Source organism: Leptodactylus fuscus, chromosome 1 (assembly GCF_031893055.1).
Source record: "Leptodactylus fuscus isolate aLepFus1 chromosome 1, aLepFus1.hap2, whole genome shotgun sequence".
NCBI lineage: Eukaryota > Metazoa > Chordata > Amphibia > Anura > Leptodactylidae > Leptodactylus > Leptodactylus fuscus.
Window position 1 is genome coordinate 53813676 of NC_134265.1, and position 24968 is coordinate 53838643.

At 43.8% G+C, this 24968-nt stretch overlaps 1 protein-coding gene across 2 annotated transcripts; it reads right to left on the minus strand.

Annotated features, from left to right (window-relative positions):
• Window positions 1-2317: 2317 nt before the first annotated feature.
• Window positions 2318-16533, minus strand: HMGCR (3-hydroxy-3-methylglutaryl-CoA reductase). 2 transcript variants are annotated; one of them, XM_075270435.1, is made up of 20 exons: window positions 16411-16533; window positions 12288-12471; window positions 11560-11671; window positions 11392-11479; window positions 11213-11297; window positions 11019-11124; window positions 9620-9726; window positions 9359-9478; window positions 9071-9234; window positions 8687-8925; window positions 8409-8593; window positions 7691-7885; window positions 7388-7546; window positions 7099-7256; window positions 6202-6307; window positions 5941-6111; window positions 5525-5665; window positions 5277-5435; window positions 4574-4728; window positions 2318-4109 (listed from the first exon to the last, which is right to left on the minus strand). In XM_075270435.1, exons 2-20 carry the CDS (start codon window positions 12450-12452, stop codon window positions 4055-4057), a joined length of 2670 nt encoding a protein of 889 aa, XP_075126536.1. In that variant the 5' UTR covers window positions 12453-12471; window positions 16411-16533; the 3' UTR covers window positions 2318-4054. The 2 variants fall into 2 exon arrangements, with proteins under 2 accessions (XP_075126536.1, XP_075126544.1); XM_075270443.1 differs by lacking the exon at window positions 16411-16533 and adding an exon at window positions 16141-16323.
• Between the last annotated feature and the right edge of the window lie 8435 nt (window positions 16534-24968).

The window sequence follows — 24968 nt, forward strand, 5'->3', positions numbered from 1 at the left end:
GGTTCTGTTCACATCTATGTTGGGGACATGGATATAGAGGGTGGTGCCTAATGCTAAGAGTCACAGGAGGGGACATGGACACATTGTAGTTAAAAAAAAAAAAAAAAAAAAAGCCTCAGCCATATAACATACACGTTGTGCCATAGGATAAGGGTTGTAATTAAATACTATACATAAGGACATTCTTATTAGTCTTGGCCACTTCATGTAGCCCCAGTAGGTGGCGCTATCCGGGTTCTGGGTGTTAGTTGTTAGTAAATAAGAAGTAAAGGCAGGAGTAATAGTTAGACACTGGCACTCTTCTTTAGTGAAGTATAATACAAAGTTTGTTCCCTTCACCTGCCAAAGTGATGTATGGAAAAACTTACTTTTAATGTGTTAGACATTAAAGTATATGTTGGATTAACCCAAAGATATGGCAAATCTCAAGGGAGAGAAGAGTCAGACATATTGGATTTCAACATACCCAAAAATTTTACAGCAGCTTTCTCTCATCTCCCATCAGAAGAAACGTGCTTGGCTATACCAAGCTTGTATGTATATGCAGGGGCAAATCTGCCCCTTTCGCCGCCCGAGGCGAACTACAGAAAGCCCCCCCCCGGCAGGAGGGGGCGGAGCGCAGGGGGCGTGACGGAGCGCCGGGGGCGGGGCTTAGCGCCGTTCACCGGCAGAGAGCAGGCACGGAGACGACCTGCTCTCTGCCTGAGCGTGAGAGGAGGCTGCTGGAGCAGCGCTGCTCCAGTGGCCTCCCCAAACCACCGCTCGGTGCGAAGCCAGTCCAGGACAGCTTGTCCTGGACTGGCTTAGGTAACCAAAAATGCCGCCCTCCCTGAGGCCCTGGCATAGCGCTGCCTGAAGCGCTCGCTTCAGGTCGCCTCATGGGAGGTGCGGCGCTGGGTATATGGCCAATCTTAGGTCTTATCAGATCGGAGATGTTTGTAGGGAGCATTATTGCGGCGTAAGAGAGCGCCATGCCATTATTCAAACATCAGTGCATGGAAGCCAAAACCAGAGTGGAGATAAACCAGATATAATGGGACGATCTCCACCTGTTCTGTTTCCAACCTGCTCCTGGTTTATGGTACATACCGTATATACTCTAGTATAAGCCGACCCGGATATAAGCCGAGGCCCCTAATTTTACCACAAAAAACTGGGGAAACTTATTGACTCGAGTATAAGCCTAGGGGGGGGAAATGCAGCAGCTACTGGAAAATTTCAAAAATTAAAATGGTCAGAGTTTTTGGGTGCAGTAGATGCTGGGGAGGGGGTGTTTTGGTCGTCTGTCTGCCTCTTCCCTTGAGGATTGGGATTTTTTTTACCCCATTTGGAATTCAGTCTGGTTGAATATAGGGTATCTGCAGTGCTCCTATTAACCTCTTTCCGACGGAACAGGAGCACTGCAGATCCCCTATATTCAGTAGACCAAGCACTTTCAGACACAGGGATACCTAATGTGTATGTGTTTCATAGTAATTTTCTAATTTTGTATGCATTCTAGGGAAAGGAGGGATTTACAACTTATATATTTTTTAAAGCTTCTTTCCCCCCCCCCCACTATTTTATGGGAGATTCTATACATTGATATTGCGGCTGGTCATAGACCCCCCCCTCCTAAAAACCCCCCAAAACAAATACCGTATATACTCGAGTATAAGTCGACCCCCCTAATTTTACCACAAAAAACCTGGAAAAACTTATTGACTCGAGTATAAGCCTAAGGGGGGAAATGCAGCAGCTACTGGAAAATTTCAAAAATTAAAATGGTTTTTGGGTGCAGTAGTTGATGGGTGCTGGGAAAGGGCGTTTTGGTTGTCTGTCTGCCCCTTCCCTGAGCATTGGGATTTTTTTCCCCCCACGTGGAATTCAGCTTGGCTGAATATAGGGTATCTGCAGTGCTCCTATTAATAGTTTGCAGTCCTTGGATATGGCACAGACACATGGCCACAAAAAGTGGGGTCATGTGTCTCGGCCCACAGAAATGCACAATCAAAACTACGCTAAGTGTGAAGGAGGCCTCATGCCTCTACTAGTATAGAAAGCCATGGTTCTTCTAGTTATCCCTCAGTAAGATATCTTAGTCTTAGTGTTTACCATGTTTTGCGCCCCTGATGTGTAAATTACTTTGGCGATCTTTTCTTCCATGTTACCCTGATTAAAACCATTTTTGGAAAAATAAAAAAGGCACCAAATCAAACACCAAAAATTAGAAAAATAATTACATTTATTCCAGTATCTTAAAGATAGCTTATGATTTTATATACAAGAAAAAAAAATTCTGACCTTTCAATTCATGTTCCAAGAAATACCAGATTGGGAAAATAAACGGAAACAGATGCTTTATTCATAAAGATGTCACCTCTTCACCAGCACGAGAAGAGGACACAGGCACCAGCGACAGTAGTTAACACATTGTTTCCAGGCAATTTATACATCACGAAACAAATCTATGCCTCTGATGACTATGCCAAGAGTAATGGGAGGTATAAAAAGGAAAATAAAAATTGTAGAAAAAAAAAAATACAAAATCTACAACACAAATGTATAAAACTCTACCCATTTCTACATTGGCCAAATCTGAAATCTGTGTATTGTACAGACTGTGACTTTGCATCTGGTATGGCAGTAGGTGGTCGCAACTATTCTCGCTGAGGTAATGATAGGCTACCAAGATAGAATTGGCCACCAATATCCAAAAAGCCACATGCCAAACATCTGTGTGATAAATTCTAGTTTTTGGTGGTGGATGTTTTCAGTAGCACCCGCAGTAACAAAATAATCAAAAACTGGTAGGAATTTAACAAAAAAAAAATAAAAATAAAAAGTGTGTGTGTGTGGGGGGGGGAAGTAAAATACTTTATGTGAACAGTCACTACATAAAGGGAGTCTGCCAAGTGATGTCAATCTGAGAGCAGGAGATAATAGATGGATAGAAGGGGAGCTCTGTGATATATAGCTTTATGGAATAAGGAGCAAGACTAAAGCAGAGAATATCCTGCCAGGTTTCCTAGGACAGGCATCGAGTCTCGATAGATCTTCCCTGTATTGGGTTGTGTACACAGACGGCTGTCAATGTTCCTGTGTGGACAGGGCAGACTCTCACTGTCGCTTGTAGAGTCCCATCCGGATTTCCTCTGTTAACCCTGCCCCAAATCCTATTAGCTCCGCTCCTCTGCCCAACACAGCAACAGAAATCACCTGACTGGTTCACTTGATGTCAAAATTGATATTTATGACTGGGAGTTTTTTAAAATTGTGCTTTTTTTTTTAGACTGTGAAGCAAAACAGTGTTGTAAGCACATAGAGAGACCCTCTGTACATGTATTACTGGAGGTGACCGATCTCTAGTCACTGGCTCCTCATGTAATGTAGTACTACAGCTTCCAGCATGCCTCACAGGTGATGCAGAGTTGTAGTCTCACAGTACATGGCTTTGAGACCAGTGGTGTATATTCTCTGGATATAGTTTTGGCACAGAGTGGTCGCAGGTTATCTACAGCAAGCGAAGAACGGAAAGGAGGACGGGGGTGTAAGATTTGTTTTACTTGCTGAAGCCGGACTATCTCAAAACTAGAACGGAGAATACACAGATAAGAAATAAATTATTTTCCTTTTAACTAAAACCGAGGTATATTACAAATATCAGTATGATTAAATAAAAATAGACATTCTTTGTACAGAACTGTAAAGTGTAGCTTCAAAGTTAATGAAAGGTTCATTGCGAGCAGCGTTAAAAAAACAACAACAAAAAACAAAACAAGATCCGAGCTCTCCTTAGATTTGGCTTTTGTCTCAGCAGCAAACACATAACCAACAGGGATTACTGGACCCTTTAAGACTTAATAAACCGGACATGAGGCACATAGACCTTCATTTAATACAGGTTGAGGCTGGCTTAAGTCTTCTTCTCGTGTTGCCTGCACATCTTTCTCCACTGGTGACAAAGCACCCTTATTTTATAGAAAGTTTCCGTTATCTATTCCGCTCGATCCCTTTGATTTTGCACTATGGGCCTTACAAGATCCAAGTGAAAACGCTGCAGGTGGTAAAAGGCTCATGCAGCTTTCTTTGTGCATGTCCCTGGCAGATCTTGAAGGTTAATTTTGGACCTAGAAAAATAGACATAAATGTGCATTTATTAGTATACAGAGATCTTGCAACTTGTTGAGAGAACGGACATATAAAAAACAGGGATCATTAATACGTGGGGATTCTATATAAACAGACTGAAGATACGAAGAAGAAAAAAGGTGGCAAAGGAAACCGACTGCTTTAATAAGATATACTACAAAGTTTCTTATTCACATGGACTATTCATTTCTGAAAAGTTAGAAGTTTAGAACTGGAGGTATGCTTTAAACTTGAAAAGGTTTGGGTTTAGATGTTGCAATTTAATATAATTTAAGAAAAAATATGTACTTAAATTTAGGAGGTCGGGGCTGCCCTTAGTTTCCACATATTCTTGATTTGAGAAATATAATACGTCACACATACAAAAAAAATTACAGTGAGAAAAGTTTTTTCAGCTTAAACTTTAATAGAAGAGAAATACCATCTCTCCGTGCATTATTACCTGTTGTGGACCATGTGGCTCTTGACTAGATGGCCAGCTGCCAAGGCAGCCATAAGGGAAAGCTCTCCAGCCATTACTGTGCCACAGACTATCTGTGCAAGTTGACAGGCATTCTTTCCAGGGTATTCACTGCTGGCTCCTTGGACTCCTAGCATCTGTACATAGAGGGAAATTTCATTAAAATCATTTTTAACCCCGATTTCATCTGCTATAAAACATTAGACAATCATTATGGTTCCTACCACCCCTCCTATATCTGACCTATGTCCTTATCAAAGGTTACTGTGTATAAAACATACTCTGTCAAGGTTTTACCAACCTATACATCTGATATAATCTATGCAGAGTTGTGGAAGATTTAACCAATGGCATCCACCATCTTGGTTTACTTTGTCAGGTCATCGATCATAGTTAAGTGCTTGGTCCACATGGAAAATGCTTCACTTATTGGAAAGACAACCTATTCTATAAATTCTACTAGGGCCACTATCAGAGGATCAGGTCGTCCACACTTTATGTGGATGGACTTCATCTAAATGGCTGCCCCTGCAGATGCAAAAATGATCAGGTGACAACTTCCAGAAACGGCTTTTTTTGCCTCAGCAGAGACTCCCATAGAAGATGATCATTTAGTACTACCAAAATTGGTATAAAAAGCAGCTACGGTTGAATAAAAGGAATGTAAGAATAGTAATATCCGTACTTGTAGGCAGGCCTGTTGTGGGGCCAGGGTGGTCCCTCCTCCCACAGTACCGATCTCTATAGAAGGCATTGTGCAGCTGATGTACAAGTCCTCATTGGTGGGGCCTGTCGCTTCCATCAGGGTGATGCAGTTTGAGCTTCCAACGTTTTGAGCTGCGTCCTGCAATAACCAAGTGAAAAATGTAATACTATATCAAAGACACTGTCCATGTCGCATTATTGTGTATTTTATAAACCTTTCTAGCTTACCTGTCCACAGGCGATGTAAATCGCAGTCACAATATTGGCCGCGTGTGCATTGTAACCTCCGATACTGCCAGCCATTGCTGAGCCAATCAAGTTCTTGTTAATGTTCACATCAACCAATGCAGCTGTAGAAGTCTTCAGTACCTGGAGATGTGAACATATAAGATATAACATCACACACCAAACTCACAAAAAAAAATAAAAAATAAATAAAATCTTTTAGCCTACAGCGCCACTCTTGTATGTAGGTTATCTAGTATTACTGCTCAGTCATTAAAGTGAAGACCTTCCAAATCTTGTATAACCACTATAACACTACTCACTATACTGCTTTCACTCCTACAGCTATACATCACCTTTATTCCCTAATATAATACAATCATCTTGCACATTAGTAAATCGTATAATTTCATTCTTACCTCCCGCACCACACTGGCTGGTATCGTAGACTCACAAACAACAGATTTTCCTCGTCCCTCTACCCAGTTGATTGCGGCCGGTTTCTTATCTGTACAGAAGTTACCACTGACAGCAAGGACTTGGAGCTCAGGAAATTCTTCTTGTAATCTGGAAAGAGCCTTCTCTGTGCCCTGCATCAAATAGATCAAAATGTTCATTATATTCAGGAAGCAAGAAGTGTGACAATGTCACAAGTCCTGGGAGTTAACTACTGCATTTACCTTTGATATCATGTTCATTCCCATGGCATCGCCTGTTTTGGACTGGAAGCGAATATAAAGATTACGTCCTGCAACACTAGTCTGAAGTCTTCCAAGACGAGCAAACCTAGTGGTAAAGAAGATGGTGAAAGTGAGGAAACTACTTAAGACGTAAACATAAGCTATGTAGAATATTAAGCTTGCCCGTAAATCATTTCACTAGCCTAACAGGTTGCTCACTCTGGATCTGGCCATTTAGACAAGCCTCTGACCCAAGCAGTGGGACTGCCATGCACAATAGCTTAAGGCAAGATTTACACCAAAGCTGTGCTGCAGTTTCCTGACCAAGAATCCGGACTAAAAAGTAAAATATGCTAATAAAGTGGTATCAAGATCTGCAATACTGTTATGTGACTTGCTAGCAGAAATAAGCAATTTATGGGCGTGTGTGCATGTGTGGATATATATGTGATAAACATCTGATCATTTGGGGCCACACCACTTGAACCCACCAATCATTAGAATTGGGGTTGGGAGGAATCATGATATGGAGTGCAGTGTACATGTGTGACCACCACTATTTAAACTCCTCCTTACTACATGACCGCAGCGTTCAGGTCTCTAGTGAAGGCAGTGGGAAAACCTTTTGAGAAAGTTTCTTGGTATTCCCAAGGTGAGAGGATTGTGGTTTTGAGGATATTGCAGTACTACACCTTACTGTATATCACTTTCACTACGTGTAAATGTACCTTACATGGTTCTACAGATATACAATAGTTTCTGTTACGGTTACACCAATATTAAGCACAAACTCATAAAGAGATGCAACCAATAGGATCCATCAGTTTAGTAATAGCTTCAGGAAACAGCGGTTTAGTTCAGTAACATATGTTTACATAAAAGATAGACTACACTTACCTGCTTGTGCTATCAAAGGTATCTTTAATAACTTTAAAGCCTTCAGGACTGTCAAGCCAGCTCTTAACTTCAGCAGCCTCACAAGCAGAAGGCAACCTGACAACTGGTCCACGAGTCATGCCATCTGCAAGAATACGGCTGCGTGCACCTCCGCCCAGCTATAGGAAAGGACAATATGAGCTCAGTATTCGGCCCTTACTAACTCCATAGCTGATAAAATTACAAAATTACTTTTTTTTTTCTAAAGAAATTAAAAAAAAAAAAAAAAAATTCCTTGAGTCAAACTCACCATTATAGCTCTGCAGCCTCGGTTAGTGCTAGCCACAAGGCACCCTTCTGTTGTAGCCATAGGAACCTGGTATTCTTTATTATCCAAGATGAGAGGACCAGCGACACCCACAGGGATTGGCATATACCCGATTACATTCTCGCAGCACGCACCCATTACCTGAAAAAGAATAATACAGACGTCCACTTAGCTAATGTATGAAACAGAGTATACATAAGTGCACTATATGTGATAGTAAGACACGGGTCAGATAAGAAATCTTCTTGGCAGGGATCAGCAGTTTGGCCAATGCTTATGGCTTACCAAGGAGTAATTGTAATTCTTGTAAGGCAGATCCAGAAGGGCAGATGCCTTAGGCAGCTTGTGAGCCAACATTTGCCTGCGAATAGCAACTCCTCTCTCAGGAGACTCCATCATAGACTCAAGCTTATAGGCTGGAATATGTTTAGCGTTCACCAACTTGACCACTTCTGTATCGCTTAAGTACTGGGCACCTTTCTATGAAGAGAACAGAGAAAGAATTCATGTGAGGTATTTTCTACTGTGAAATACAAGGATCTTTATTTTACTCCTTTTACACAAGCATTATAACCCAGACTTCATCCAACTAGGAGTGTCTACGTGTAAAGCTTGCCCTCAAGTGATCCCATCTACAGAAAGACGTCTACACTTGCGTCTCTTCATTAGTAAGCATATTTTAATAGGGATTTTAAGAAGGGATTACCTGGAAGCTGAGAACCTGTTCAAGTCAGGCACATCCACTTTACATGACAACAACACTACAGTTTTATATCATTATATAAACTAGAACATGGAATGAGGACATACGTGAGAGCTAAAGATATCTACTAAACCAGATCTAAGAAAAGCAAAATATAATATCAAGGGATGAAGAAACATAAATCCTCTTTCAGTGTATCTATACGCAGTCAGCATATGGAGGGAAAGCTATCGTGTAATACACTGTCGCACTGGTAGAATTAAGATGTTAGTTCTCAGCTTTATTTTTCTATTGTCTTACTTCTGGGTTTCTGAGGATGCGGAGACATTCATCGATGGGTCGGGGCTCCTCTGGTATATCAAACTTAGTTTCCTTCTCTTCTTCACTTAAATCGGGTGATGATGATGATGATGAAGATGAAGAGTCGCCCAGCAAAAAGTTAGGCTTGGGGGAATTGTCGAGTGGCAATGGCTTTATTACTGCTTCTGAAAAGGTACAGACATTTTGGTTATTAGTTATCATAAATCATACACACATATCATTAAAGAAAAATATACTGATGTAATGGCTGACAATACCTTTCTCCTCTTTGGATGAGACATTTTCTGTTTTGCAGTCTTTGGGGGCTTTTTCGGGCACTGGTTCCATTCTGCAGCAACCCTCCACATGCTTCTTCTGCACAGTGACTGGAGAGGTGATGGGGTTCTTCAAGGAAAAGGTTGATTCGGTCTCCGTCTGCTCAAAAAATATGTACTTGACTGCCAGGAGAAGAGCAAGACTGAGTGTAATGACCTGCTCGATGTCCATGGTGATCATCCTGTGGAATATAGACATCACTGTCAGATGCTTAGGCTAGATAAGCAGACTGTATAACTTTAGTAGACACGGACAGAAAAATATAAATATATTAATATATATATATATATATATATATATTTTTTTTTTTTTTTAATGACACTCACCTAGACAGATAGAATTGCCAGAGTGGCATGTTGGGCTCGATCCTCTTTGGTATAGTATCGTCTGAGCCAATAGTATACTTGTGTTCTGAAATGGAAGTGCTGTTCTGAGGAGACGGTTCACTAATCCACCGGCTGTGAGCATGAACAAGGACCAGACCTAAGGACTGAAATACAGAAGAAATATTTACGCTGAAAATTAAGTTACAAAGTAAATTTACATGCCAGTCATCTTTTTTTCTTCAAGGACAAAACAGTCACAAGGTGCAGCTGAAGAATAGGGACACTCACCATGATCATCTTCACTCTCTGTGTGACTGGGTTTGGTTTGTTATCTTCCTCCTCCTCCAACACATTTGCAAACTGTGAAAGCTGCCAGATGGGACGTCCCTCCCGGCTTTCTCTGGAAAGCTATTAAATGGTTAAAGAAAGAAAAAAGTTGTTCAAGAACAACATCCCACACACATTCAGAAATATAAGCTACATAGACACTAGGACAACTATATAATGTATGGATGTTAGCACCTAGTTGCAGCAGCCTACAACACTTACCTCCAAGACCAATGAGACACAGGCTGGGAAAAACGTCATGAAGGCAAAATAGTTTGCTAGGACGGACATGCAACCAAAGCAGCACATAATCTCTAACTGGCGAACACCTGTATAGAGAGAAGAATATGTCAGAACAGGATGAACGGGGTTAAAAAGTCACATAGCTCTAATATAGCAATATCTTTAGGATTGACTATCAATATGTAATCGGTGGGATCTGACACTCAGGACCCCACAGATCAGCAGTAAATACCAAGCACAGCACCATACATTGCACAGGGGGGCAATTCTGCAACAATTACACCCCTTGTTAACAAAACACACAACCAAGCCAATGATGCGGTACCACGTAGTCAGATATATTGCCCAAGGAACTGGTGAAGTGAAAGGTGCCGTCCCAGGTTCTGCTCTTTGATGTGTTTGTACACACACTTTTATGATCTGTAGGAGGAGGAGGAGCTCCGATGTAACATGCAATCTTCTGTTAAAATTAATATTGCCTTTGAGTCCCATCTGACGTCTGAAGCACCTTTGAATCCACCTGCGCCTTAGGCAATTTATCTATTAATTTGCTTTGCACTGTGTGCGATACCTGCTGGCATTTTCCTTAGAAGGGTTAGAACTGTTACTGAGTTGACCGTGTACAAAGTTTGGTATGGACGGTAATCCTAGGACCAGAGCTAACAAGCACATGCTTTGCTAAAGGTTTCATGATTGTTGTGCCTATTTTAGCACAAATCTAAGAGGGGAGCCTGAACCTTGAAACAAGAGCTAAGGGTTTATTCCATGCATCATGTATTCAATATAGACCACAGTTTGTACATTTCCATTTTTTCTAGTTTTTAATCTGTGTAGGAGCTGTGCTTTGGTAATGCAGCTCAACCCCATTTGTACCATGTGACTTCTAAACGTGATGTCAATGGCACAGGGAAGAGGCCTCAGTGCTAGTGAGCTCTGAAGACTCTTCATACAACTGATATATGGATACAAACTGATGACATGTCCCTTAAGTATAAATCGCTGAAAACCCCTTTAAATGCATGCAAGCTATGTACTGTTTCTCCTCTGGAAATCAAGTGTCTGAAGTCTAATAGGCCATGCAATGCTCCCTGGTAAAAGGGGTATGCAAATTAGCTTCCCTGGATGAGAAAGAAAGCTGCCTCTTTAGTGCCACCTATTGGACGTAACTGGGTTTGAACTCATTGGAAGGTTTAAAAAAAAATTAAAAATCTATGAACCCATACGAAGAATGGTTCTCTAGATGTATTGGCCTTACGTTTTCCAGAGGTTTTCATGCCAATTAGAACCTATAAAACGTCTATGACCTAACAAGTGATCTTTCTCAGGGAACCCAGTGCTAAAGTAATAACTATATTGAGTGTATTAAACCGCGACTAACCTGACATTGTTCCCACTCCAATCACTAGGCATTCAACAAGGGCATCCAGGGTGAATGTAGGTCCCAGAATGGCCATGCCACGAGCGATGTTGTCTCGAACTTCATCCTGGCAAAGAAAGGGATTTTTAATCTCCTGCTGAACATACAGCCATGCTTGAGTATAGTGAACCTGCACTTGTGCTTTATGTGCTCACCTGTGAGTTGGAGCTAAGGGCAAACTTTGCTAATGCACTGGCTTTAGAGAGGTCAATAAGCAACAGGAAAAATGGAAGAGCCTCGCTGTCAGGAGAAAAAAGAAAAGTTACATTTCCAACAGCCTGCAAGATTATAAAAATCGGATAACATGGTAACACGACCCTAAAGCTTTACTTACTTCAAGCCAGTCAATTCTTTATCCAAGAAGTGAATGACCACTGTACTGAAGACAAAACTTGAAAAGATGGTAAAGAGGCCAGCAATACCTAAAAATAATAATACAATGTAAATGACAGAATTACAGCATGAAGTCAGTGAATGGAGTGGAAACGGAAAATATTCTTACCAAGGATGTACTTAGATCCAAGCTGCCTGAGATTCTGGAACTGGAAGTAGATATAGAGGATGGCAATACACCGTGTGATGGTTAATATGATGATGTCGCTGCTCAGAACATCCTGTAATGTAGGAAAGAGAGTGGAAGTGATGATGACACCTAACACTTACATCCTCTATTATCAGAACCTCCCATGCTCGTATACAAGACTTCTCCCGAGCTGCACCACTTCTCTGGAATGCTCTACCCCGGACAATAAGATTAACTCCCAACTTCTACAGTTTCAAACGCAAACTAAAGACGCATCTTTTCAGACAAGCCTATCACAATTCCTAATGCACAAAATTGTCTGAACACTGTATAAGCAATGCCGCCCCTGCTACCTCTTGTGTCACCCCCTCTACCTCATAGATTGTAAGCTCTTTTGAGCAGGGCCCTCAGTCCCATTGTGTGAAATGACGTTCTTTGTTATGTATGTCTGTATCTGAACCCTATAAATTGTACAGCGCTGCGGAATATGTTGGCGCTATATAAATAAAATGTATTATTATTATTATGATGAGCCCACACATCGAAATATCTCTAGACACTAAAATAAAGTATCTATTTCCACATACAGAGTAAACACAGACATAGGCTGGCCATATTACTGTAGACACTAGGAACCAGTTAGACAACTCCAGACACTAAAAATTTCTATAGACATTAAAGACATTCGTCAATGCAATAGAACTTACTTCTTCAAACTTGGGGCACTCATAGTTCCAACCGCAGATCTTATCATTCCCTGTGAACATGTTCATGGACATCATGCAGATGGTGATGGTCACTGTACCCACAATAACTTCCCATGGATGGGAAGCCACAAATTGGCCGTGCATGCGGAATAATCGGGACAACATCTTTGCGGTGATGGATGACCTGGAAAAAAAAAAAAAAAAAAAAAAAAAAGGTGGAGGATTATTACCCATATCTCACATATCAGATATACACAGGTAAAGTAGTAATAGTATACCTTCTAAACTGAAGACAAGAGAAAAGATCCAGCCCACTAAGATAATCCACTGCCAGCTGCTATATACTCACATACTATATGTATTTGTACAGTCATAGGAATACATAGACACCTCCTTGCTCTTCACAACATTCCCAAATATGAAGCATCTACCTACGATGATCTGTTGACCAGCAGGATAACAAACTCCCCACCTGCTATTCCTGTCCCAAGAGGGTTTGTGTGTTTAGGATCATTCAGAACGTCTGCAGTTGTGTGTTGCCTCTTTGTTTATGGGCAGAGGGGATGTCTCCGAATCCCCCCTTCTTGTAATGCTGGGAAAACCCCCAATAATACTGAAACCAACAGTGCAGTGTTCATGGATCAGGCGCTTTCCTGGAACACGATTATCTTACAAGAGGTTTTACATTGGTGTCAGTGGGAGATCACACTGGCTTTCACTTTCTTTTAGGGACATTACATCAGGTCATGTCATGGATATTACATCAGCGTTCCCTTTAAGACGGCCTTACAGCCTCAAATAGAAGCCAGAATCTACACTAAGATACAGTAACCTGTCAGGCTTAACCGTGCTTTTCTCCAGGTGGATATGTAACATGCAGATACGGGACGCAATTCCGTACTATTTCTATATACCAATTATCCCATCATTGGGGGAATTTAGATGGGTATAAATGTGGTACATCATACAGAACTCCAGGTTTCATAAAATCCCCTCCGCCTCCATTTTGTCTCCTTTATCAGTGAAAAGCCATGGACACAATCTGCATTGAGATCCCGATGGCCATAGGGCCACTCATGTGACTCCCATACCATACAGGACTGAGCAGATTGGTGCATCATTCTTATACTAACACATCAAAACCAGTTTCTGATTCACACAGCAGAAAATTTCCGGAATCTTCCTGTCCTAGCTTCATTCATGTCACCTTTTCTGAAGATACAATTACAATGTACCTGCCTACATCGCCAATAAACACGTTACTTAGAGACACTATGGAAAGTGTTAAATATTCTATAAATACTCTACCCAAGAAAACAGATGATGGGAACTCCCTGGAAAGTCCGGCTCTAATATATCCAAATGCTGTGATGATCTGAGGAGTCACCTGACCCGTGGCCATCTGTCACGTGACGTGGTCAGAAAGCTTATGGCCAAGCTTTATATACTCCAGACATGAAAGTGCTCAAAAGACTAGAGAAATATCATCCATGGCTTATAAGGGTATTCCTACAATAAATGCCAACTGTAGGAATACCCCCTTAAATAAATTCCACTACGAAGAAAACACAAAGGAAAGTCTGGATAGAGGCGGCCATACTCAGATCAATGCAGGGCAAACCCGCTGACAACTTCTCACTGTAACGCCCCAGTGTCAGATAAAATGAACTTATGGAAAATTAAAGAGGCTGTAGAGGAATAGTTAACCATGGCTAATCCCTACCAGAAATAGCGCCACCTCAGTCCACAGGTGGTGTGTGATATTGCAGCTCAGCCCTATTCACTTTAATGAGGGAGCTGAAGACACAAACCATGGCCAGATAAGGAGCTCATTTAGGAAGAAGGTAGCCATATAAATCTAATCTTGTACAAACACTTTAAGATATAACAAGTATCTCCACTAGGCAGGACCTGACAAAGTGCGGCCTGTGAAGCGGCTGTCACCTCGTGAATCCAACACTTGTAACAATGACCTTCAATAAAGAACATCACCTGAGGATGAATGCCATGTCCGCTTATCTTAGAAGTGTAGGACAATTCTCCTGACTGCTGTGATATAGCCGAATCACCCCGCACCTCCTGCAACTTTAGGGCACATTTGTATATGAGGAAGAATTTCTTGCACAAACTAGGCCAAGTTTAAAATGGTGTACACTCAGTTGACTTGTCTGAATTTTGGCACTTTCTGGAAAGTGAGAGATTTCTGGTCTGTATAAGAAATGTATAAATAGGTCTAACACACAAATGGGACCGTGCAAATCCTGTCTGTACTGATAAATATGCCCAAATGTATAGACATTACTATGTAAACCCTATATAGGAGTCTTAGCTGATAGGACACCGTACTGGAGGAGCCAGTATCTTTCAGAGCCACCAATGGTCAGCAGCCATAAAGGTAGGAGGTTACTAGGTATAATAGTTACAGGTTTCCTGTTCTTACTCATCACCAGGGACACGCTCTAGGTAGTCACGCACTTACACGTCAGTCAGTCAGTACAACACTTCGATTTTACGATTTCTCTCCCGTTTTATTAACAATAAAACAGTAACAACGCCAAATGAAGAGAATAAGGTTAAATAATAGACCCCTTCAGTAATGGGGTACAAAATAAGTCAGAGGTCCATATAAAGATAATGTCATATGTTAAAGGACAAGCAATACAAAAATGAGAAATCCTCATAATTTCTATGTAGGGCATGTTCCTGGCATCCATGTAATGACTTCTCGGATACATTGTAGCACAGCACATTAGTAATCTAGGTTAGTAATAGAATACAATGTATCCACACCCAGGCTTAGAAATGGCAAGTGCCTAAAGAGCAGGAAGGTAGAGTATATGACATAGGGGCAGACAGGCATTGATAGACGCCTTTAGGAGTGTTTTTTTATTTTTATAAACAAGCAGACATCAATAAGAGAATAGAAATCGTTCCATACCAGCTCACAGGCTAAACAAATCCTGGGATTTAGTCCTAATCTAACACAAGAGAAGACGAGCACAATACACAGACCCAGAAATAAAACCGCAAGACGAAACGTAAAGACACAATTTATTAGCTTTGCCTCAATGACTCAAAATATTAAGGGGAAGAAAAAGTAATAGACATGGATAACCTTCTGGCCTACTGATGTGAACACAATATAGTCAGATATTTATCTGCCGCCCTTTGGCAGATCCAAGTAGGTTTGGTGATGTCTACAGAGAATCTGATGTCTGTTGTGGTCATACACATAAGATAAGCAGCACAAAAACTGGATCTGCAGATAAATATCTCATTTGTATGGTCAAATTTACACTAAAGGGTGATAAGGCAGCGTAACATGGTGGCCCATAGCCCAGTGGCATCATGTATTCAGTCATACACGGCACAAGTGAAGCATCCGATATCCGACATTCAGGAATCAATATGGCGCAGAGAGAGCATCATATACAGTGTTGATAATACTGATGTCATCTTCTACACATGCGGCACCGCTTCATAATACAGCCATCTGCTGCTCACATCAAGCAGTGTAAGTGTAGCGCCCCCATTGTCTCCACAGGTCATAAAATGAATGTCACCAAGATTGTCAGCAAGCACAGGCAGTGAAAAGTGTGACATCATCACGTTATATGTGCCGGCCACGCCCCTTTTATGACATCATGATGTAACATTATTAATACTCGAGGTACCATATGTAAATATATCTGCAGTTTTGGGGTCAATGCCTGACTCATTGTAAGCCATAGGGTGTGTCTGCAAATCCTAGACATGGAAGGCTGATCATGCTGAGACTTGTGGTTCTCCAACAACTCTCCTGACCCCAATAATCTTCTAGCAGACAGCATACTGCGGTGTCTAGACAACTTACAGACAGGGCAATGAAAGACAGCGCTCGCCGGTCCAATGTCCTGAGCTCAGGCTCCTGCAGCCCTGTAATCCAGCTGATCACAACAGTCTCCTAGCCATGGCTCCCTCAGACCTTGTAGTGACCAACCGTGACCTCATCACTTCCTGGCAGGAAGACGCTACAACCTACCCGCGAGGACCCAGCCAGAGACTACAGCTCGGGGCTGTCCTACACAATGCCTGATTAGAACGACCGAAAGCAAAGTCACCGCCGCCAAGCACATGCACTCACCTTCAGGCAGGTGGATCAGTCCTGACTGGCCCGGCGGCGGCGGTGACTGCACGTCAGGAAAGCGGCACTGATAAGGGGAGCAGCTCTCCCGTCCGCCGCCGCAAAGCGAGTGAACGAGCGCGTCACCTGACCACAGCCAAGTGACTGCCTCAGCAACGGGGGCGGGGCCTACGGCAACGGGTCTGCCAGTGGTCTGATCCTGCAGCCAATAGGAGGGACGGCCAGGTGAGCTCGTCATGGCTGTTGCCGCGGTAACGAGCATCTATGTAAGACGAGGAGGGGAACGCGCGATCTCTCCTCACTGACAGCGGACCAATGGTAGCGGAGAGCCGGCAGTGATGGGGACGATGCAGCCGGGCTCTGTGAACAGGCCATGAACTGTGAGGAGACTGCAGCGCCCCGATCACACAATGCAGGGCCAGAGACTTGCATCAGACTGTTACATCAGACAGCCAGACGATCGATTCTATCTATAGACACAATGTATAGACACAAATAAAGGTGTGGGAAATATGTATCCAGCTGCACACTGTGATGGACAGCTCCATGTAGGAAACCACCCGGCTGATCTCCATGTTTCCCTATAAAGAGCAGCAGTATCTGGCGGCTGCTTATCCTTCTGTAAGGCGTCTCCGCCGCAATGTCTGCCTGAAATCCATGGCTGAAAAAATCCTGGGCCACCATTTTTATGTTCACCACTTCCAGTTCTAAAACAACCAACATCCAATGGACCCCATTATAGTCTATAGGGTGCACGAGGCTTTATGAGTAACCGCTATTATAGTGGTTCGCCTGTCCATTGTTCTGGTCCTCTGATGGACAAGTGGCGCTCCTGTAAACCTAACGTCAGGCTCAGAGACGTAGCTAGGGGCTTGGCACTGAGAGGGCAAACATAACTAACGCTAGGTTCACACCTGCGTTCTGTGCTTTCCGTCTTCTGCATGCCAGAAGACGGAAAGCACAGACCGGGTCCGGCTGTGAGCGGCGGTGAGCGTTTTATGCTCTTCGCCGCGAAACCGGATTTTTTAATCTGGACACAGAGTACTGCATGTCCGACTATGTGTCCGGATTAAAAAACCCAGTTTCGTGGCGGAGAGCATAAAACGCTCACCGCCGCTCACGGCCGGACAGCTTTCTCACCCATTCAAATGAATGGGTGAGAAAGACTCCTGCAACTTTCTGTATCCTGCTCTGTTTTATGCAGGAAACGGAAACCTGCAGAACGGACACCTGGGTGCAGATGTGAACGAGCCCTAAGCGGCCTCCTACCTTGGTATACTGATATTATCACTATATGGTGACCGTATAGAGATATCCTGGCTGTACACAAGGCTCTGCATACAGTTTAAGTAAATACAGGGAAATGTGACCTACAGGTGACGTCTCTGACTGTAACCGCTCATATTTCTCATTTTCTCCATCTGGACCGCCCTGACCACTTCTTCCAGCCGCAGCTTGTCTCTGTAAGGTTGGCAGCACAGACATCTTTGACTCCTTACTTTCCAGACACACATTTTACTTGCCTATACAAAGTTTCCATCCTGCTGCTACCCCCAATTATAAAATACATTGTATAAAAATCCCCTATAAATGAATGATACCTCCAAATGTATCTTAAATTAACAACGCCCCTTTGTGCCGCTTAATTAATAACTCCTGTGGGATTGTTCAGGATCAGAAATATTAATACAGGCCAGGATTATAAGTAAAAATGCACTGACACTAACCTGCACCCCCCTCTGTTCCTGCACAGGGCCGACCATCACCTTCACTGCACTATTTGTATATGGAGCGGCTGCAGCACTGATGAGACTTCTGCAGCCCATCACCGCTCTCTACAGTACAGCAGCACAGTATATAGTGTTGGGCTTCTGCCTGGGCAACCCAATTAAATCACTAATGTCTCAGCGGTCACAGGAAAGGACCCAGGACGTTACTCGCATATGTCGCTGCTGACGTCTCAGGTCCTTTTCAGGGGTCGTCGAGGCCACTGATCTACTGGTTGGAAGTGGAATCTGGGTTTCAGGGCCACCCCACATGTAATAGTGCCCTCCTCCATTAGTTATAGCCCCCCGCATAAGTAATGGTATTAGCTGTGGTGGGGCACTATTATTGTAATAGTGCTCTAATAGCTCCCCCTACAGGTAATAGTTCCCTCCCCCACATAAGTAATGCTATTACTTATGGGGGGCACTATTAGGCCTGGTTTACATCTGCGTTTAGCATTCCATTTGGGACGTCCACTTAGGGACCCCCCGAACGGCATACCGAACGCATTGACAAGCCGGGAACACTGAAAGCACACGGACCCCATAGACTATGATGGGGTCCGTGTGTTTTCCGTGCAGTGTCCACACGAGTCATGTGGAGAGAAAGGTAGATCATGAAGTACTTTTGTCTCCTAATCAGGATGCTGCGCTGAAATGCCGAGGCTGCATCGGCATCCCGTCACGGCTAGCCACACGGAATGACAAGGCGGAATAGGTTTCTGCAACCTTTTTCCTCTGTGTGAACAGAGTTGTCCAGCCCCAGATTGAATTTTCATACTTATGACCCTGCAGTGATCATCTGTTCTAGCAGCCTTGGGGCAACGAAAGCTGCAAGTGAACAGGGAACGTGTGCAACACCACTGTTTTGTAAGTAAGGGTTATTTGACGCTTTTTTTACTCGTGTAAAAAATGTCATTGAAGTCAATGGGAGTCTTATTTTTACACGTGTATTCTTTACACGTGTATTTTGCCAAAATGAGCACGTGTTTACTCCGTGTGAATGGACCCTAACAGGAGAAGTACTACAGTTCACTAGAACCACTGCTAAGCAGTTATGTGAATAGGACCAGTGCTGCAGGCATGGATGGGTCATTGGTGTGAAAATTCAATTTGGGGCTGGACATCCCCTTTAGGCTCTGGTCATGGAACTGCTTCCAACCCACCTTTAAATACCTACTTTGGCCAGGGTGTGTACAAACTCTTACCCATTTTGGACCAGGACTGGTTGAATTTGACTGGATTGTGAATGAATATTCAGGACTGTGGGGAAATATGGAAGGCTCCATTAGATGCCATATTTATGCCAATATTATCTGTGTATACGGCACCCAACAAAGAATGGTACAGCAGCACCTAATGGCTCAGTAGGATAACTAAGACTAGGCCTACATGGTGCTATTTATATCCTTGACTGTGTGCTTCCTGCATGCTTAGGCTATGACACTATTCTTTTACACCATTTTACAAAGGGGTGTGGACAGAGTGTTGTGACAGATGTATTGTTACATGGTAATAGGTTGATGTGCGGCTGTTGATCTTTAATGAAACCATATTTTGGGGCGTGAGAGTGTGACAATGTCATTATAGTGTCATTACTGTACAACCTACAACTAGAGATGAGCGAGTACTGTTTGGATCAGCCGATCCGAACAGCACGCTCGCATAGAAATGAATGGACGTAGCCAGCGTGCGGGGGGTTAAGCGGCCAGCCGCCGTCAAAGCGGAAGTACCAGGTGCATCCATTCATTTCTATGGAGCATGCTGTTCGGATCGGCTGATCCGAACAGTACTCGCTCATCTCTACCTACAACTAATGGACCGTACCAAAATGTTCCTGTATGAATAAACATCTAACAGAGATCCCAACAATACAACACAATAAAGATGTATATGATTGTTGTATATCATTATTCATAAATACAGTATAATACATCAGTCTGGCTACGGTCACACCTGCGTTCAGTGGCCATTTGGGGACTCCCTCCCCCTTTCTGATTGTAATATGTGGAGAGATATCAATGGGAGCTAAGCTGTAGCAACACCTCAGACCAAAGCTCAGTGTATGACGCTATTTGCTTCTGGATACTTGAACTGTATAGTACAGGGAACAGACGTACCCCCAAACAGCTGATCTGTGCAGGGGTTGATTGTCAGCCTGCCACAAATCACACATTCATGGACTATCCTTTGTAGGCAATAAAAAAAAACTGGACAATCCCTTTAACCGTTTGGTGTGCCTTGATATGCTTTTTTGTGTTGTAATGCCAGTTCTGTATTTGTTATTTAATGGTAAGAGGCCATACAGTAATGTAGTTGCTACCTGAGGGTACGTATACACAATTAGATGCCCACAGTTAGATGTGGGCATTTACAGCACAGATTTCTTTATGTCTGTCAAAACGGACAAAGAGACAGCATGTCAGTTTTTCTGACGGCTGTCAAAAAATGGACCTCTGAATAGACCCATAGACATTCATGGGTATTAAAGAGGACCTTTCACCACTTTTGGGCACACGCAGTGTTATATACTGCTGGAAAGCTGACAGTGCGCTGAGTTCAGCACACTGTCGGCTTTCCCGATCTGTGCCCGGTGTAAAGAGCTTACGGTGCCGGTACCGTAGTGCTCTATGGTCAGAAGGGCGTTTCTGACCATTAGCCAGAGACGTCCTTCTGCCTCGCGTCGTCAATCACGCTGTGCTGTGGAGCGGGGAGGAACTCCCCCCTCCCTCTCCTGATAATGCACGTCTATGGACGAGCTGTGTGAGCAGAGGGAGGGGGCGTTCCTCCCGGCTCCACAGCACAGCGCGATAGGCGCCGCGAGGCAGAAGGACGTCTCTGGCTAATGGTCAGAAACGCCCTTCTGACCATAGAGCACTACGGTACCGGCACCATAAGCTCTTTACACCGGGCACAGATCGGGAAAGCCGACAGTGCGCTGAATTCAGCGCACTGTCAGCTTTCCAGCAGTATATAACACTGCATGTGCCCAAAAGTGGTGAAAGGTCCTCTTTAAAATGGTGTGTGAATAAGGCCTTACACTTTAGCCTTGGTCAGTGAACTATTGATCTATCAGGCCCATATCCACTAGATCACTGTATCCAGGATTGTAGCACGTCACCTCACCTTTCATCGCTTGGGTTTCAGTGATAACCATCCATCTGATAACATACAGGACCTTGCTAAGTTCATGAAGTTCAATGTTAGACTGTAAATGAGGAGGAATTCTTTCCATTCCTGTGGGTGCGTGTACAGGTATATGCAGAGAGTCTATAAGAGTCTGAGAGTCAAAAGCACCTAAGAAGGTGTCTCAGTGTGTAGTATATAAGGCTGGTATACTGTGCTGCTTTGTGTTCCTCTAACAATGGAAAAAAAAACCAAAGCCAATGTGAACATAACTCCTTCAAGGGGTTGTCCTATTAAAGACACTGATCCTCTGTCCACAAGTGTCAGATGGCTGGGGGTCTGATCTCCCGGTTCCCCAATGACCACCAGCAATCTGACCCATATCACAATATCCATTGGGTAAGTGTCTTTAATAGGACAACCTCCTTAAATGTTAACCCTTTGACTGTTGCGCTATATAACATCCCAGAAGTCATAGGCATTGGAAGTCAAATACATGAGTAGCCTAAGGGAGCGTTCACACTACCGTCGGTGTCCGACAGCTAGTGTCCGCTGCTAATGTCCGTTCAAAATCTCGTACAGACATTAGCATTTTTGCATTGATTTAAATGAACATTGGGTGCGTTCTTTTACTGTCCGTTCCCAAAGATGTCCGACTTTTCAAGCGAAGAGCAAAAACCTACATGTCGTTTTTTTTTGTCCCTTAAGGACACCCATGGACAGTAAAAGAACGCACCCGATGTCCATTTAAATCAATGCAAAATGTCACGGACACAGCTAGTGTCCGCTGCTAATGTCCGCGCAAGATTTTGAACGGACATTAGCAGCGGACACTACCTGTCGGACACCGACAGTAGTGTGAACGCTCCCTAAAATAGGTGTGATTTGACAACCAAAAGGTCATTGATGGCTTCAAAAGCTTATTGAAGCAGTAGACCATTAAACAGTTAGGCTACGTTCACACATATCGGTTCACTGGTCTACATCTGTAGTCCACAACACATTTCTGTTTGGCTAAGGGCTCGTTCACATCTGCGCCCGGGGTCTCCGCTATGCAGGTTTCCGTTTCCTGCAGGAAACTGGGCAGGAGACGGAAACCTGCACGCATGTTTCAAACCCATTCAAACGGAGTCTCCAGTGCAGATGTGAACGTAGCCTTAGAGAACATATATACTTGATGGCTGTAGGAAGGATTTACTTTGACATTTTATGCACTAGTCTTAAAGCAAATAATGTTGGAGTAATGTGATCAAATTTTTAAAGGTAACTTTTATTTATTTATATTATTATAAAACAGGCCATGACCTATGGCCATTGAAATCAGCACAAAAATAACAGTGAAATGCAGGAAAAAATATCCGAACAATAGGAACCTCAATGGGACTAAGTCGCATCGAATGCCTCTACCTTATGATTGAGGGAGGTGGTCCGAAGCTCCAAGCTGCCGACATCTTTCATCTGTGCTCAGGGGCTATAGGGGGGGGGGGGGCAACACCTCCCTCTAGTGAAGGGCTATAAGCCTCTTAGCCACTGTTCATAGATATAGGAATAACCTAGATGTCTTCTTACCCAAATAGCTCTGAGGGAGATTAAGGAGGTGGGTAAGAGGGTCCAGAGGAACAGCTTGAAGGAAAAGGGCATCGCTGATTGGCTTGACCTCTGACCAGAAGGAGCAAATCAGGGGCACCCTCAGAATATATGGTATTATGTTCCTTCTGTAGTCTGACATCGCCAGCAAGCAGAGGGGAGGGCATGTTTAAAGGAGTGAGTTATTTCCACTATTAACTAGCCCCATCATGTGTATGATCAAGTCATTACTTTTCCATTGGCGCCCCTTAACTTAAAGGGGTTGTCCCATCACAAGGATCCTATCTATACTGCTTGTTAATGTGGATGTAAGACTTTTCCTAAATACACTGCTTTGTTTGTCCACTATATTACTTTATTCATTTTTTTTTTTACACATCCCTTGACTTATCTGGTCATAAGTCAAGTGATGTATCTGCTGCTCTGAGGGGGTAGGGGCTAAGTGCACTGGAGTGAACCTGGCGGGGGGTAGTTTATACTTTGGGGGGGGGGGGGGGCACCAATACAGACCCGGCATCCGCTGTAATAGAGAGGCGGATGCTGGGGAGTGTAGACGCCGGCACAGGTGAAGCCAGCAGCGGCAGGAGCAATGCTGCTATTCCAGAGGGGAGGGGGAGCGGAGGAGTGGAATAGCAGCATCGCTCCTGCCGCTGCTGGCTTCACCTGTGCCGGCGTCTACACTCCCCGGCATCCACCTCTCTATTACAGCGGATGCCGGGTCTGTATCACATTGTGAAGGCTGTACGTCTGATGCCTAGTGCATCGGCAGCGCACACACAGGGCCAGCAGCATAGAAGCGACAACTTCTCGCCGCTGGCTTTGCATATGTAACCCCCCCACCACCAATGACGCAACAAAGCCGGAAGACAGAAGAATTTACTGCAGCGAAGACTAGCGAGTATGCGACGTGGGACAACCCCTTTAAGTAGTCACAGCGAGCGGGAACAGCTTCAGTGTAGTCACACTGCGTCCACTTACTAATCACACCTCCTGGGCACGATTGATACCCCCCTTGTGATGACAGGGACTGAGAGGACTTTAAGGGACATCAGTGACACCCAGGAGGTGTGACTAGCAAGGAGACAGCGTGGCTAGGCTGAGGCTGCTCCCATCCATGTGACTACTTAGGTTAATTTACATTTTTTTTTTTTTTTTTTAATGCTTTTAGACATTAAAAGCTTAATTTTGCTGTAACAGAAAGATTTCAGAGGGTAGCAATGGAAAGGGAATTACTTCATCCTACACATCATGGAGCTAGTTTAAGGTGGAAAAACCCTTTAAGGCTGATAAGCCCACTGTAGAGTATTATACCATGCAGAAGCCACTGTGGAGCATATTATACTGTGTGGGGGCCAATGTAGAGCACATTATACCGTGCAGGGGCCAATGTGCCCCAATTATATGCCAGCAGCACCCCAAAAACCTCTGCCCCCTCTTATAGGCCAGAAGCACCACAAAGACCCCTTGCACTCCCCCTTTAGATTTCAGCAGCACCACAAAGGCCCCTGCCCCCCATTAGGTGCAGCAGCACTACAAGGAACCTTGCTCCCCCCTTTAGATGATAGCCTCACCTTAGATATCAGCAGGAACTTTAAGGACCCCTGCCCCCCCCCCTCCCTTAGATGCCAGTAGCACTTTTAAGGAACCTTGCTCCCCTCCTTAAATTACAGTAGCACAACACAGATCCCTCCCTCCTTGTCTGCCCCCTCTTAGATGCAAGTAGCAGCCACTGAGGTCACTGAGGTACATGAAGCTGCCGGCATTCACTAGTGACCGGTGGCCTCTTCCCGCCAGTTCTGCACATCTGTCAGACGGGACTTCAGGAGTTGCCTCAGTAGTGTTACTGATATTATTAATAAATCCAGCGATCTCTCTGATTGGTGAAGACCTCACGCTCTTAGCCAATTAGATTTCTTAAACGGCAGAGACCTCAAATTAATTGGTCAGGACTCTGAGGGGGCGGGGTTCCCGCCTGAGAGAGGTTTGTGCGGCTTCTCTTCACCTGACGTGTGGGGCGCCGGAGCTGAGGTGTGAGCCTGGTGTGTACAGTGCTGTAATCCGATGTAGTGTTACATAAGG